The sequence below is a fragment of the Anolis sagrei genome, chromosome 1, assembly GCF_037176765.1.
Source record: "Anolis sagrei isolate rAnoSag1 chromosome 1, rAnoSag1.mat, whole genome shotgun sequence".
Lineage (NCBI taxonomy): Eukaryota > Metazoa > Chordata > Lepidosauria > Squamata > Dactyloidae > Anolis > Anolis sagrei.
The window spans coordinates 63,061,042-63,076,468 of NC_090021.1; the positions used below are offsets into that span (position 1 = coordinate 63,061,042).

Sequence of the window (15,427 nt, forward strand, 5' to 3'; positions counted from 1 at the left end):
TGGACCAATGAGCAATGGGATCCAATATACAATGGAACCCAATGTGCATGAGGACAGATGAACAATGTGTCACGTCAGTTAGGTAGTGTGCATTGGGACATTCTCACTGGTCTTGTTATTGCTCTTTGCAGTTCACCAATATGGTTTGTTAAGACATAGCTACCAAGCTAAGTGTGCCTAATGTTATACTATTATGAAACACTAGTTTATTGGTACCACTAACCTAAAGGTACCAGATACTATCTAATCTTGAATGCTAAGCAGGAGCAATCTTGCTTAGCTGGCCTGACCTTGAGGTCACAAAGGAATACCAGGTGCTTCAGAAGAACGCAATGGCAAACCAATTCTTGATATCCCTTGCCTAAGCCAACTATGAAATTCATGGGGTTGAATGTGAGAGTTGAATTCAAGTAATGTCCAAGTTATTTGAAGGACCATATCTGTCTCTACAAATCTGTCAGTTACCTATAATCAGCTGAGGAGGGACCTCTCTCTGTCCTACCACCTGCTCAAGCATGTTTGCTAGGAACATAGGAGAGGCCCTTTTCAGTGGCTGCTTCCAGACTTTGGAACTCCCTCCCAAGAGAGACCAGGATGGCCCCATCCCTGCTGCAAGCAGGTAAAGACCTTTCTGGGTCAGCAGACATTTTTTGGGGGGGGGGATGATAAGGGGTATTCTGCTGAGGAGGTTGTGGAGAACATTCGGGGGGGGGGGGTAAACATAACTTTAATTGTATTTATTATATTTTAACTGCATTTTAAGTTATATTAATTACGTAAATATTTAATTGTTTTTAATTTTGTGTAATTGCCATTTTATTAGGTTGTCATGTAACTGTGAGCCCCCTTGACTCCCTGTGTGGAGAAATGCAGGATAGAAACAAAGTAAATAAATAATAGCAACACTATTCCATCAATCAGTTGTGTGGGACATGAGAGAAACCTCCCACAGGATGGTAACACATCCGGGCGTTCCCTGGGCAACATCTCTGAAGACAGCCAATTCTCTCATACCAGAAGTGTGGTTTCTCAAGTCACTCCTGACATGATAAGAAAAATCAATTGTGTACTGAGATTGTCATGAAAAATTCCATAGTTGTTTCCATGAAGGAAATACACATGATTTATGAAAAAGGAAATGTACATGTTCTGATAACTGAATCCAATAAAATTTTCTGCCTGTTTATGTACTCTAGAAGAATAACCAAACAGACTCAGTTTCATAGCATACTACATGTTTAATCTATACAGATTAAATTCAAATTTAGCATTATAAAAAGATATCAAATAAATTCTGAGTAAAAAAATGATGTTCCATGTTATTTTTACAAAGATAAACTTACATTAGTATTTTGTGCCCTACTCCACAAAATCTCTAACCACAAGACTCATTTTCTTTTGCTCTGTTCCACAAAGTACAAAGTTAGCCAACAGTATATTATCATGTAGCTATGTAGGCAGATACAAACACAGAGCCTGTATTAGAATCTGATTGCCAACTGTTATTCCTGTGCCTTGTCCAGGCTGCTTTAATGAACAAAAAAATCACTGTTCATTGCTACAATCCTAAATAGGCACATCATTTAACATTATTTTTTGGGATGCTGGCAGTGTGTGTCTACCCTGTGCATTAATCTCTCTGGCTGCTTAAAATTTATTGCTATCCAAGGTCTGAAGCTTGGCTCATTATTTTTTGTTCTTTTCAAATCTTTTGTTATGAAGTTCACATCTGCTAGTTCATGTCCCCTTAAGGCATTCCAGGAAAGAGGTGGAAAAAAATCTCCAAAAGATTGGAAAGGTATGAAAACTTGTAAGAACATCTCCCAGATGGCAAGAAGGATGCCCTAAGGGAGTGCCTGTGCTGAGCGCATTTTTTTAACACAACTGTTCATAATTTGTTCAAGTGATGGTTTTACCTTTGTAGATCCTGGGGCACCACAAGTTATGCATCATAGTCCAGCCAACTGTAAGAAACACTTGACAAGCCAGCTTCACCTTCTTTGTCTCCTTATAATTAGATTTACAATACTGAACAAATACTCCCCTTTATTACATTATTATGTCTTGGAAGAAGCATTTTGAGTGACACAATGAACTTCCTGTCAGGTTGTTGGCAAGCTAGATCATCCAAACAGAAAAAAGGGACTGAAAATAAAATAAACATATATTATAACAATGTCCTCTAAAAACAAGATAGAGAAAAGAACTCTACAAAACCTTAATGCAAAAAGACAAATGAAGAGAGAGAGAAAAAAACCTTTAAAATCCTTTCGTTGTTGCATTCTTGATGTACAGTTCTGCTCTGGAGTAGCCCAACACAATTATTAAAAAAACAATGTCACCCTAAAACACAACAGAGAAAATTCCCCCAGGCAATATTGATTTCCAGCCTTTGTTTGGACTTAGGAGCATGCAACCTCAAATACAGATAAAATAACTTTTTGAATACAGCAGACTTCAAATAAAGCTGGTTCTCAGTATAACCATCATCAATATTATTAATTATGTAGAAAACAAGCGATACAACTGGAAATAAAAACACTAAGTCTAGTTTCTGTGTCAATGCCTAACATAACATTATTCTTTCAAAACAGATTAAATGCAAACTTTTACACCTTCAGGACGTATAGATTTGAGACAACAGAAAGACACATACATTGTATGTGATAACTGTTTAAAACAAGCCGTTACTACATTTTCACAGATTTTTAATGTCTGTTTAAATATCTCATTTCTACAAAGTGAATTTACATTTAAAGTACAAAGTGCAAATACTACATTTTATTGCCTTTTGGTGAGGGATTCTCCCATATGTCTGAGAGATTTGCCTTAGATATGAAATGTTCAGCCTTGTTTCTTTGAGGTCTGCTGTCAAAGAGAATTGAAAAAAAAGATAGTTAGTATTTTACTTTGGTATATATGATATATTATAACAATAAGCAATCATTTTCATTTATATTCACTTTCAGCATAAGAAAAATCTAAACCAGTGCTTTTTGGCCTTAATTAGTCCAAATGCTTTGCATTTCAACTTTCAGAAAAAATCCATCCAGCATTCTGGAAGTTGACATGCAAGACTTCTCGGGCTCTTAAAGTTAAGAACCATGAGTCTATAAATGCCTATACATTTCTGGCAATAAAACTCACAGATGACCACCTGCTCATTGGGATTAACATCATTAGGGTTATAAATCTTTGTTTATTCCACTCTCACAGCCTTTTTTTATCCCTCACAGGAAGAAACCCCAATATACCAAAGTGCTGGTCTTTGTGCCCATGGCAGTTGGCAATATTTCCCCTACTTTTTGGAAGAATAATGATGAACAAAAATGCAAATATTCTTGTTTGTTAGAAGTTGTCTGCTCTATTCCTTTGTTCCTCTATTCCTCTAATGTTTCATGCTGAATTCTTGGCTTTTCATTGAAATCAGTGGTTCTAAATCTTACAGGAGTTTGGGACTTCAACTCCAAAAAGTCACAGCCATCTTGGTCAACGGTCAGGAATTCTGGAAGCTGAAGTTCAAAACACTTGGAGGACCAAAGATTGGGAACCATCATCATAAATCATAGCCAGAACACTCCACATTGAATCTATCAATCACAATACCCCCCCCCACCTCCTTTTGTGTCATGTGTTAGTGAGCTGCAAGACTTCACTTTTTCATATTCAAATACTGTAAATGGAAGTAGTAAACGTTTTCTTGGTGGCACTGAGAAATCAAAATAGTGCTGTGACATTAAAGAACACTAGAGCTGGAGTGCAGGATTTTCAGTTAATTCTAACAGTGAGAAATGTAAGGACTGCTTTAGTATTGCACCCCACTATCTAGATGCAGAAATGTACATTTTGAATACCACTGCCCCACATGTGTGGTAAGGACACACTCACATTTACAACCATGAGAGCATGGTAATGTAGAAGGCATTAAAAAAACCAGCCTGTCTATGTGTTCAGTGGTACGATTCTTTTGAATCACTACAAAATAACAAATGAAGTATCATACTATGACACCCTTCCTTAAAAAGAGGCAAAATTTTATCACACTGGAGAAAGGGAGCTTACCAAGGCCATTCCACACAGACAAAGTAACATGCAAAACTATGGCCTGCAGAAACTATGCAGTGTGCTTTTTTCCAGTCCAGAATTCTATCACCTCAGTTTATCACCTCATTTACCATAATGTACAGATTGCGTCCAGACTAAACTGAAAATGCTAGATCTCCTATTATCACCCCCTGTTGCCCATTCCCCCAATAGGTGGGTGGCTTTGTTAAATCTGTTTCTTGTCAGGCATATTCATTTCCAAAGTGCAAGATCTTGTGATGAAAGCCACCTTTGGCAACTGCAAAAAACCCTTTATAGCCTCACATGGCTAAAGCCGTTAACTGCCACCAGATGGTTTGCACAATGAGGACTATTTCAAGGCTATCATTTCACAGCATGAGCTTTTAAAATAATTGAGACTGAGTCAGCAAAAAATATTTAAAGAAATGAAGAAGTTAAACTCTGAAATGATAGGACTATTTCACTATATACAATACACGTTGTTATCAGATTACAGGAAGCCAGGAGAAGGGGAGACAGAGGAAAGCCATGTTATGCTTTGTGCACAGCGTACGGCATGTGGGGGCACTAGTATATAATTAAAATAACCTTTCAAATAACTTTGAGTTTTACCAGAGTAATGGTTTTCAGACTACCTTGTTTAAAATGTAAGTGATGTGCAGAGAGCCAACTCTCTGGGAAGAGGAGAAATGAACAGATTTTTTTTAGCTGTGAGAAGATTCTCTACCAAAGGTGTGAAAACCCACACTAAATTAGCACATGCCTTAGAGAATGCAAATCCAGCAAATGGTAATAACAAAAAGGTGATTTCATATGATTACTGAGTGGTGAAGGCTTGACCTCTCCAACATGTGGAAGTTTTTTTCTTGCTATTTTTAAATGGATTGACATATGCAACACCCCCCCCCCCCACCCCCGGTTGCAGCAGCTCCACTGGCTGTCAGTTTGTTTCCAGTCACAATTCAAAGTGCTGGTGATGACCTTTAAAGCCCTAGGCCAGACATAGGCAAACTTTGGCCAGCTGTTAGGAATTGTGGGAGTTGTAGTTCAAAACACCCGGAGGGCCAAAGTTTGCCCATGCCTAGATGGTTCAGGTCTAGGCTATTTGGCTGATGGTATTTCCTTGTATAAGCCTGCCCGGGCTCTGAGATCTCCAGGAGAGGCCCTTATCTTAGTTCACCTCCATCAGAAGTTTGGTTGTTGGGAATGAGAAAAAAGGTATTCCTCCTCAGTGGCTGCCCCTCGACTCTGGAACTCCCTGCGCAGGTAAGCCAGAATGGCCCCTTCTCTGCTGTTCTTTTGGCAGCGGGCTAAAACCTTTTCATTCAGGCAGGCTTTTTAAAGAAGACGGTTTTTAAGATCAATTCAGGGGATGCTGTGGGTTTTAGTTTTGAATATGCTTTTAACCAGTTTTAAGGATTTTGATTAATACCCTTGATGGTTAATTGTATTTTAATGTTTGTATGTTTTTGGATTTTAAATTGTATTAAAATTATTCTAATGTACACTACTTTGAGTCTCCTTTCTGGAGGGAAAAAGCGGGGTATAAATAAACATAATAAACATAATAATAATAATAATAATAATAATAATAACTGCCAACAACCCATATTGGCTGAATATAGCTCAAAACCATAGAGCATGGAATGACTTCCTTTATGTACTCACCTGCCTGTTGGAAGGAGTGCTTTCACCATTATTTTTTGGAGCTGTCAAGAAGGAGAAAAGGCATGTTAATTCACAGCAAGAAATGTAGTCCTATCTAATTATTCCTGCAGGTTTGTCAAATCTGTGAATTTGTTTATTCACATATTTGTCTACATCTCTAGGAATTCCTAGGTTCCTCAGTACAACTACATGGTTAACTTCTCCTAGATGTTGACCATAGCATTCTGTTGGACAACCTAGATTCCTGTTGAGGTGTTATCACAGGAAGAAAAAGTATGAGGATTATGATTTGCAGAGGTGTTTTTTAAACTTTTCTAGGAGTCCTGTGTTCCTAACCCTAGCAAACATGGAGGATTGATTGTATGATGAAACCGAAATATTAGACCTGTCCTATTGTCATGTGAAGACTGATAATCTGAACATGAGGGTTTCTGCTCTTCACATAGAGGATCTCCTTTTGAAATTGTTACTTGCCCCATTTGGAAAGTATAACTGGGGGGGGTGTGTGTGGGGAGGGCACACATTTACAATTATATAAAAGGGCGACAAATCCAGGCTTCTCTTTTCCTTCTCAGACCTATCAAGTATGTGCCAGGTTTAATTGTGATCCAGAAGTCTGCTCCTTTGGGATTTTTGCTGGCTTTTAAAATTTTGGGCTGATCCCCATTTTGATTCCCGGGTTCATCATATTCTCTGTTTCCTTGGCATCTTTAGTTTTGTAGTTTGGAGGAATGTACTGACCATTATGGTTAATAATTCTTATTAATTCACTACATTACTTTTCATGACTGAATTCTAGTATAACGCCAAGGTTTTAATGTTGTTTGTGTTCTTTTAAATCCATTATAACCGTACCCCTCAATTTGCTTCTGACACGATAAATAAATAAAAAAATAACGCTATGATTTCATAGGATTCAGTCATGGAAAGTAATGTAGTCTCAAACCAATGTATAGAGCAGATACAATTAAGGTTTGCTCAGTAGCCATTGAAAAGGAATAGAAAACAAGGGAAAGAATAGAAATGGGAAAGAGTATCTGGAATCTTTAACAACAAGCATACCACATTGCATCATTATGTTCTTGATCCTATTTGCTACTCCCAAGAAAATATTGCTAAAAGAGGGGATAGTTTGTTGGCCTTGGGAATAGCAGTTCTACGACTGAATCTCATTGTGGTGATCCACCTGCTCAATGCCTAGACTTTTTCAACCAAACATCAGATATGCAATGAAAAACTTTTCAGAAAATCCTCTTACTATGGCGTTTCCTTGTGTCTGCTTTATTGTCTTCTTTTGTTACACCCAGGCAACCCATGAGTTCTGAAACTGTTAATGATTTGTCGTTATTCACATCACAGTATTCCACAAACTTTTTCACACATTTTTTGGGCTTGGACTTTTTCCTCAGGAATCTCTTAAATGGCTTGATCTCTTTTTTTCCAATGTCACCGCTGGCATTTTTATCCAGTTGTTTAAAATACCAGTGGACCACTCTCTCCTCCAGAGTGTGATTTGGATCTGGTTCTGAAAGCCTGAAAAAAAATAGATTACTGAGTGAGCATAATTTTGAATATCAATAAAAAGGTAACTACACACAAAGTGATTGCATTGCTCATGGAAAGTTATTTCAAAACTGGAAAGGAAATATATGCATTTAATGTTTGCATAGGAGAGGGATTTTTATGGATATTTATTCCCATCGAACCAGATAACAGGCAGCACCTGCTAAAATTCTGTCTTTTACAGCAAAGCCCTCTCCAGTTTTCACTCTAGCAATCCTATTCTCAGCCCATAGAATCTTCAGGTTTGTTTTATATATCCACATAACAACATGACCACATACAATCCTGCATGAGCTCCCCTTTACAAGACAAATTATAAGGATGTATCATAGAATGTGTCAATTTGTTCTACATCATTGTGAACTTAAAATGAAGATCAAAACAATAGCAAAATGTCATTTCAAGTAAGTTAATTGGTAACTTGTATTTTTTCCAAGAATCTCTTATTTCCTAAATATTTTTAGCTGAAAGAAAATCTCAAATTCACTTCTCATGTATTCCCTGCCACAATTTTGCCATTTGATAAAACTCAGTATTATTTACTATGTTTGCCTATACCTTCTCCATTGTAATTATAATTTATCACTCTGTAAATATTAGGAGATTTGGTGCAACAGCTGCCTGACCTATCTCAGTAATTTGTTTTTGTCTAGTGTTGTCAAGTTGACTTTAACTTATGATGACCCTATAAATGAGAAGCCTTAAAGTTTCCCTATCATCAACTACCCTGCTGAGGTCTTTCAGACTCAGACCCGTGGCTTCTTTGATTGAATCTATCCACCTGTAATGTGGTCTTTTTTGTTCCTGTTACCATCTACATTACCATTATTGTATCTTCTACAGGGTCATTTTTGTCGTGATATGGTCAAAGTGCAACAACCTCAATTGTCTCAACCAAAAAACATGAAAAACAAGAAATTAGTAGTGGCCTCTTTAATCCTACTGTTTAGTCATGGTTGGATGGCAGAGGTAAACCCCATTGACTCCTTTAGTTAGAAACTTCAGTAGGATTTTGTAGGAGCTGGAGGGTGTTGTAGACTTCTACACCAAACAGCTAACAAATTAGGTTGCAATCCTTTGTCCACTTATCCGACAAATAACTACCACTGAATTCAAAGTAATATGAATAATACAGGTCAAAAAGCAAGTTTCTGTCCAGATTTTGTTGGAGAACAACTTCCAACAATCTTAGCCAGCATGGTTAAAGAACTGCAATCCAACATAATCTTAAATTTTCGTACATGTATGCACAGATCATTGGGAAATATGAACTTTAACTCAACACAGCAAAGCAAATATGCATCACCAAAACCTTGTAGAATGAGACTTGTGATTGGGAGGTAGAATAAATGGGTGGAATCTATTTCAGAGAAACTGCCCAAAATGAAAGAAGGAGTAGCATCATATGTCAATGATGTTTAGGCCTGTGAAGAGATCTATGACTTAAATCCTAGAAGCCAAATTGAGAGCATCTGGATAAAATTAGAAGGAAGAGAAACAAGAGAAAATATTCTCTTTATGGTTTATCAGTGTGACTGGGTATAAGGCAGTTTGGGAGAAAAAATGCTAAATCACTCAGGTGTAGCAATATGAGGTTGGAAATTATGTTCTCTCTGACATAGCCTGGCTTTCTCTGAGTACTGGCCACAGCATGAGTAGAATGTGTTATTGAAAGTTCTATCTTAGCTCTTAAGGCATCATGTTGCATTATAAAAAAGGAAAGTGTGTTCCACTTGGCACAATATCAACAATTTCTAAAGTATCTGAATTATAGCATGTAATATATTTGTATAAACATTGCAGTGAAAAACAGAAGCTCTCCTCTTTCTATGGGATATTTAAAACTACACTCCAGAAAATTAAACTGAATGCTTTATTGGATTACTTTATTGCCTTTCACAAACTTAGCATCTAGTATTTCACAATGCTGGCCCTGACCCAGCTAAACTTGGTTTATGTAAGTCCCATTGAAACCATGCAACAGGCAAATCATGGCTTGTTTAGGATCCATTGCATTCAATGGAGTTTAGTCAGAACTTATTTCACCTGGAAGGAGATTTGAAAAGACAAGAATCCAGGAAAGGGGTCAAATCAGTAAGTCAAAATCATTAACCTGACAAGATGCAATGACTTCACAAAAAATTGTTAATTGACCCAGTAACTGAAGCAAACTCTATTTTGTTAAATTCTTTCCGCCTTTGTCTTGCTGATTCATCTTTCCAGTTCATCAGCATCTTTATTTTGGCAACTTTTTGTCCTACTCTGGGGTTTACTTCTGACTAGATGTGCAAATAATTCCAAGCTTAATCTTGTATTCTGTTCCTTAAACATAACGTGTATAGGACATTTTTAAATATAAGAATTTCTTATTTTGATAAAACATTGTAAAAATGAAACTGTCCTTTTCAATGTGAGTGAATGGCTTTGAAATTATTACTGTCTTTTCAATGCAGTTCAGACCTAAAGGGAACAAATGTTAATGGTAAGAAGAAGGCACTGCAGAGATTGAAAGACATTTTTGGAGACCAAGGGACAAAACAGATCAAGGCAGTGAAATGGACCAGTAAGTCAATGGGCTGGAAATAAGAAATATGGACATTAATTTTACTTATTGGTGAAGATATGAATTTCATTACTTTAACACTGATTTAAATAATTTGAATGTAAGTCTCTAAATTATAATGCTTATAATGCTGAGACCAGACAACTATATTGTGATAGCTATGGGCAACTTTTATTGAATTGTTGCCTAACTTTCTTCATGAACTGCAATCAACTAAAAGTTGGGACTTCAACTTGGTGTTTGATAAGCTTAGGCAGGGGCCATCCCAGAAACTCCCCTCAGATAACATGGATGAGACATCTGAGTTCCCTGCGTAACTTCATTTGAGTAGTTTCCAGGGCAACTGCTTAGAGAAGCTGCATAGAGTATTCAAACCCCACGTCTCTAGACATCCGGGATTAAAATTTCCCAGCAACCCCAAGGTAATTTCAGTTTACCTCCACCTTATTTGTCCAAAAACACCAGTTGTGGTTCCTGTTCCTGGTCTTCAAGGAAATTGGTGCCTAAGGTACACACCGAGATGCTGAATTGTATCTCCTTTTCCCGCGTGATAGCCTATGTAATGGCTCCACCTAATGCCAATTACTAAACTTGTGCACGGATCCATTTTAATCATTTTTCTTCGGTTTCTTCGGCTTCTCCAGACTCGTAATGGCAAGGGCTCAGCCGCCATGTGTTTTTTTTGGGTTTTTTTGCCCAAAATGGCCCATGTGGCTGCTGAGGGCAGCGTCTTCCCTCCTGTTTGGGAGAATGCAGTGCATGCTTCCTTAATCCTGTTCCTCAAACACAGACTGCCTTGAAAGGAAGAAAGGAAATGGTCCCAGGTGATTCCTTAATCCCGTTGCTCAAACCCAGGCTCCCTTGAAAGGAAGAAAGGAAAGCATCCCAGGAATGGAAAAGGGAGCTTTGAAAGTTTCTCATTACCACCAACGGGCTGGATCTTCCCAGATCTTTTGGCTGCCTAGCCCAAAACAGATTTTTCCATTAGCCAATTTTTGGAAGGCTCCTGAAAACAGATCTGGGTATCCAATGAAATTTGAATTCCAAGAACGGATCACCCTCCAGCCAAATTACACAAGCCTACTCATTAAACTCAGCAGTGTAGAGTAGGTTAAAAAAAACCTTAAAGGAGGGTGGGGAAAATTTCCACCCAGACTCAAAGTGACCCCTTGGTACACTGCTATAGGGTGGGAAGGATGGGCCAGTGATCGCTGTTCCAATCCTGGAACTAAAGAGGAGGCACCTTAAATGCTGCACTCTGTCCTCAAAATGTAGTCCTGTCAAGGACTATTTTGCTAGTCCCCATTCATTGGAGTGGGCAAATAGCCATCCACATTCAGGCTGGCTGGATGGGGAAACCCAATTATGTCTATAGCACAACTGAAAGATACCGCTAGTACTTTATTACTGAATGAGATGAAAATGTGGATGGGAGAGGGAAGAGACTATTGAAAAGTAACATGTACTTTTTAATTGACTGAATGTTTTTCTATTTTCTTACATAGGGATCAAAGAGAATTCTCATGCACACAGCCGAATGCAAACTTATTTAACAGAAATGCTGTAGCAGTCAAGGCACTCACTGGGTAATAACACCCTTGGGTGGGGAAATCATCATGTTTAAAGTAGAAAAATTCATCTAAATTGTAGAATTAATGGACTTATTGAACTGCCATGATTGAATCCTATGAAATCCCTGGAATTGTAGTTTGGTGAGGCACCAGTACTCTTAGACAGAGAAAGCAAATGATCCCAATTCTTATCCTTTCATAGCATTGAACTATGGTGCTTAATGTGTGTCAAACTATATTAATTCTACTCTATGATACACCTTGTGTCATGTTTCTTTTGTAAATTGATATCCTTTCTAACAGGCAGTTGCTTAGGTTCACACCCAACCACTGAAATCTTTTCCCTCTTAATCCCCAATGTATGAGAGCTGGCAATAGTCGTTCAGTAGGAAGAGAATTTCTTGTGAACCTATCATACGTGATTCTATTTTCGTTTAAATGTTCAGTATTGGACTAAGTTTTAAGTTGTATCATGTATGCTCCATTAAGCTTATTAAGGTACAGCACCCTTCCATAAAAGTAAAACAATATGAGTATGTGGTGAAATGAGCATGTAGCATGATAGTTGGAAACCACTTTGAGTACCCCGCTGGGGTGAGAACAGCGGTATACAAGGAAGTAAATAAATAAATAAATAAATAACATGAGGATGAATTCTGCAGATACTCCAGCTTCCCCAAAAGACACTTAAATGGGCCCTTGAACAAATCAGGCCAGAACTCTCCCTGGAAACCAATACGACTAAACTATGATTGTCATATCTTGAATATATCATGAGAAGGCAACTCACTAGAAAAGACAATAATGCTTGGTAAACAGAAGATCACATTTCAGATGAATAGACTCCAACAAGGAATCCATGGCTCTGAGTTGGCAAGACCCAAGCAGTGCTGTTGATGACAAGGTGAGTTGGAGATCTCTCATTTATAGGGCTGACATAATTTGAGTTGACATCAGTTAACAACAACCACTATTCAGCATTGTTAAGTTTATCCAAGAAAACCTGATACCCAGGAAGCCAAGTTAACATACCTGCTGGAAGATACAGAAGGATCAGAAACTGCATGCACCATATCTGTAGAAAGTGCATCCAGAACACTGGTCAAGAACTCATTCTTCTTGGCTCCTGGACAACCTAAATGGAAAGAGATTTTTCTTCTTTGTTTATCAAGTTACTAGAAGTTGTTTCTCAGTTATAAGTTGAAATGCAAAATCGCATGTGCAGTTTGGGGATGTCTTAGATGTTTTAGATAAAAACTAGGCTAAATCATGAGGAGTAATATAGCATAGTACTTGTACTACACAGAAGTTTAAAATTAAAACTTTCCTGTGGAGCCAGGCCTTCCCAGATGAATGATAATAGGCACTGCCAGATAACTTCTGGTCATTATCCACTTCTGAAAGCTTTATCAGTCCTGGCAACTGCGACATGGAGTTTTAATATGGAATCTCTTAGGAGCTATGTAATTTATTTTTACAAATAACCTCAGTAGCCTGGTATTTGTTGTAATAAATTATTCATTATTAAATATGGGAGTGTTCAAATTGTTTTTCTTCTTTAAATTGGGGTATGACAGTTTGGGTCCAGCTATTTCTCCAATCGCATCTTCCTATATAGGGCATCTCGTGCACTGCGGTCAGTGGAGAAGGCCCTGCTCTCAGTCCCACTCCTGTATCAAGCGCGGCTGGTGGGGACAGGAGAGGGGGCCTTATTTGTGATTGCTCCCCATCTCTGGAACTTCCTCCCTAAAAAAAATAAAAACAGCCCTAACCCCCCTCCTCTTTAAGAAACTTTTGAAAATACACTTATGCACCTTAGCGTATGGACAGGAGGAGGACTAAGATACTTTAATCCACCAAAATGTTGGTGAACCCATTTGTACTATGTGACGGTTATGATGTATTAATAAACACCTCTGTTAGCCATTTCAAATGCAATTTATTTTAACTGTTTTTAATTATATATGTTGAATGTTTACTCATGTCTTAGTTTTATTGTCTAATTGGTGTATTGCTACGTAGTTCCTATTTCAATGTTTATTTATTTCCATTATAAGTTTACTGTTGTTATTGTGATTAAGCGATTAAGTCATCTAGAGTGATTAAGTAGAACTATTTCAAGTACCTTGCATAAAATGGGTAATAGCTTCCCACGAGGCAGCTAGAGGTGTGAACCTTAATAATGTATATTTTTGTACAAGCCAAGTCACTCTTTACAAAATTTTAATGTAGCAACCATGTTAGTCTTTTCCAGTTGCTGAGGCAGTAGAATATCAGAGAAAGGGGAAGTAATGCTGTAGATTGGTGGCATGTGAATTAGAGAATGAAAAAAATGAGGATGGGGGGGGGGGCAATATTACAAAAACTATGGCAGAGGTCCAGCCTGGTCTACATTCCAGCCCTCCTAACCCCACTTTGAGATCTTTGTACAGACTGGATTCGTGGCGCCAAGTTTTCTTCTCCACAATAGAAGTTTGACATTGTTTGGGGTGGAGTGAAGGTTGACTGGCAAATAGGGTGGCGGCAGTTCTGCCTAACTTGTGAAGAAGAGGATTGGAACTAAGCTGTTGTGGCACAAGTAATTGCTTGCACAACCTCAAGGCAATTCCATAAAATTCAACTGCCAAAATCTCATAAATGCTATTTCAGCTCACCTAGAGATCTCACTGAATCTAATTTAGGTTTTTTTCTGCCTTGTTTGGCTCAGTCATAAGCTTGAATTGTATCAACTCTTCCAACTGGAAATCTGCCACTACTTTCTGCAATAAACTCTATCCACACAAACATAAAATCTGTTTAGGCTTTATGGTGATTTACTTAGAATTCATTTATATAGGTTGTCCATTAAAATTCCACATCAGCTCTCATGTTTCATGTTTGATATAAATCTAGAAAATGTCCTTATAACTATTAAAGTCCTCTTCATCCATTTTTATTTTGTCTGGATCAGAAAAAATAACTACACAATTTTGTGGTGATGGGAAAGTTAGACAAAAGTAAGGTCTGCTTCTAGCAGATTTCAAATTTGTGTGAGTCCTTCACCATGCTGCCAGTGCTTGTAAATTATATAGTTCTGAGCTACTTCTACAACAGGTTTCTACTGAAGTTCATTAAAAATTATATATTGTGATACTGAAATTTCTGTTTACTATTTTCTAATTTTGCAAAATTTAAAAATACATTTTAGAGTGGAAATTGATCCAATGAGTTTCATAAGTAATTACTATAACACTGGTGGTAATGTAAAGAGTTACGTGGTTAAAACTTTTTAAAAATCCAGTCCTGTATCCTTTCTCACCCTCTTTCACATATCAGAAATCCCTGCAAGAGTTGAGAAAGTGACAGGTTTAAAATATACTATGCTAATCAGAATATGAAAGACTAGATAAGTACCTGCCCAACTAAGCAACACTTATCAGCATTATTCAAAGCCCTGGGGAAAGTTGCTGTGGCTGTTGGAACAATATTATCTAGATGTTTATGTTAAAGATTAAAACTTTTTTTTCTTTTCAAGGTTTTAAAAAAATCTGCAAAGGTACATTTTCTCTGTCTAGGATAATCTCATATTTCATCTTTCTTTTTCTGAGCTCATGATGGCACATTAATCCTACACCTGTGACTTCTGACATCTCTGCAAAAGCAAAAAAGCATTATAAGGTAAATGTAAACCAGACAAATCTTGTTCCTAATTATCTCACATCTGGAAACAGGCAAGATACAAAATATGCCAGATCTTTCTGATATTCAGTCAAACTTTGAAAAGTTTCACTAACATTTTTCTTTCAATATATAGAATTTTTTAAAGGGGACATTAGTTTTTTCCTTCTGTTTTGGAGTGTTTATTGAGTCTTGGGCCAAGTGAAGTTTCTTCAGATTGGTTAAATCATGAATTACTAGGAAATAAAATCTAAGAAGTTATAGCATGTTGTAGCCGAGAAAATAAGAGTTTATCACAACAGTGCACTTCCTGTGATATCCTGGTCCAGGTAGAAGAAAC

At 37.5% G+C, this 15,427-nt stretch overlaps 1 protein-coding gene across 3 annotated transcripts in view; it reads right to left on the reverse strand.

Annotated features, from left to right (window-relative positions):
* Window positions 1–1,218: 1,218 nt before the first annotated feature.
* The window catches only part of SMOC2 (SPARC related modular calcium binding 2), a 182,079-nt gene continuing 167,870 nt past the window's right edge, over window positions 1,219–15,427 (reverse strand). For 2 of the 3 annotated variants that reach the window (XM_060753763.2, XM_060753762.2), the window contains exons 10-13: window positions 12,463–12,565; window positions 6,992–7,266; window positions 5,734–5,774; window positions 1,219–2,868 (exon numbers count right to left, since the gene is read on the reverse strand). In XM_060753763.2, the coding sequence (XP_060609746.2) occupies window positions 2,845–2,868; window positions 5,734–5,774; window positions 6,992–7,266; window positions 12,463–12,565 (443 nt within the window). In that variant the 3' untranslated portion in view covers window positions 1,219–2,844. The remainder of the gene's footprint in view (window positions 2,869–5,733; window positions 5,775–6,991; window positions 7,267–12,462; window positions 12,566–15,427) is intronic. The other variant, XM_060753764.2, reaches the window with a different exon arrangement.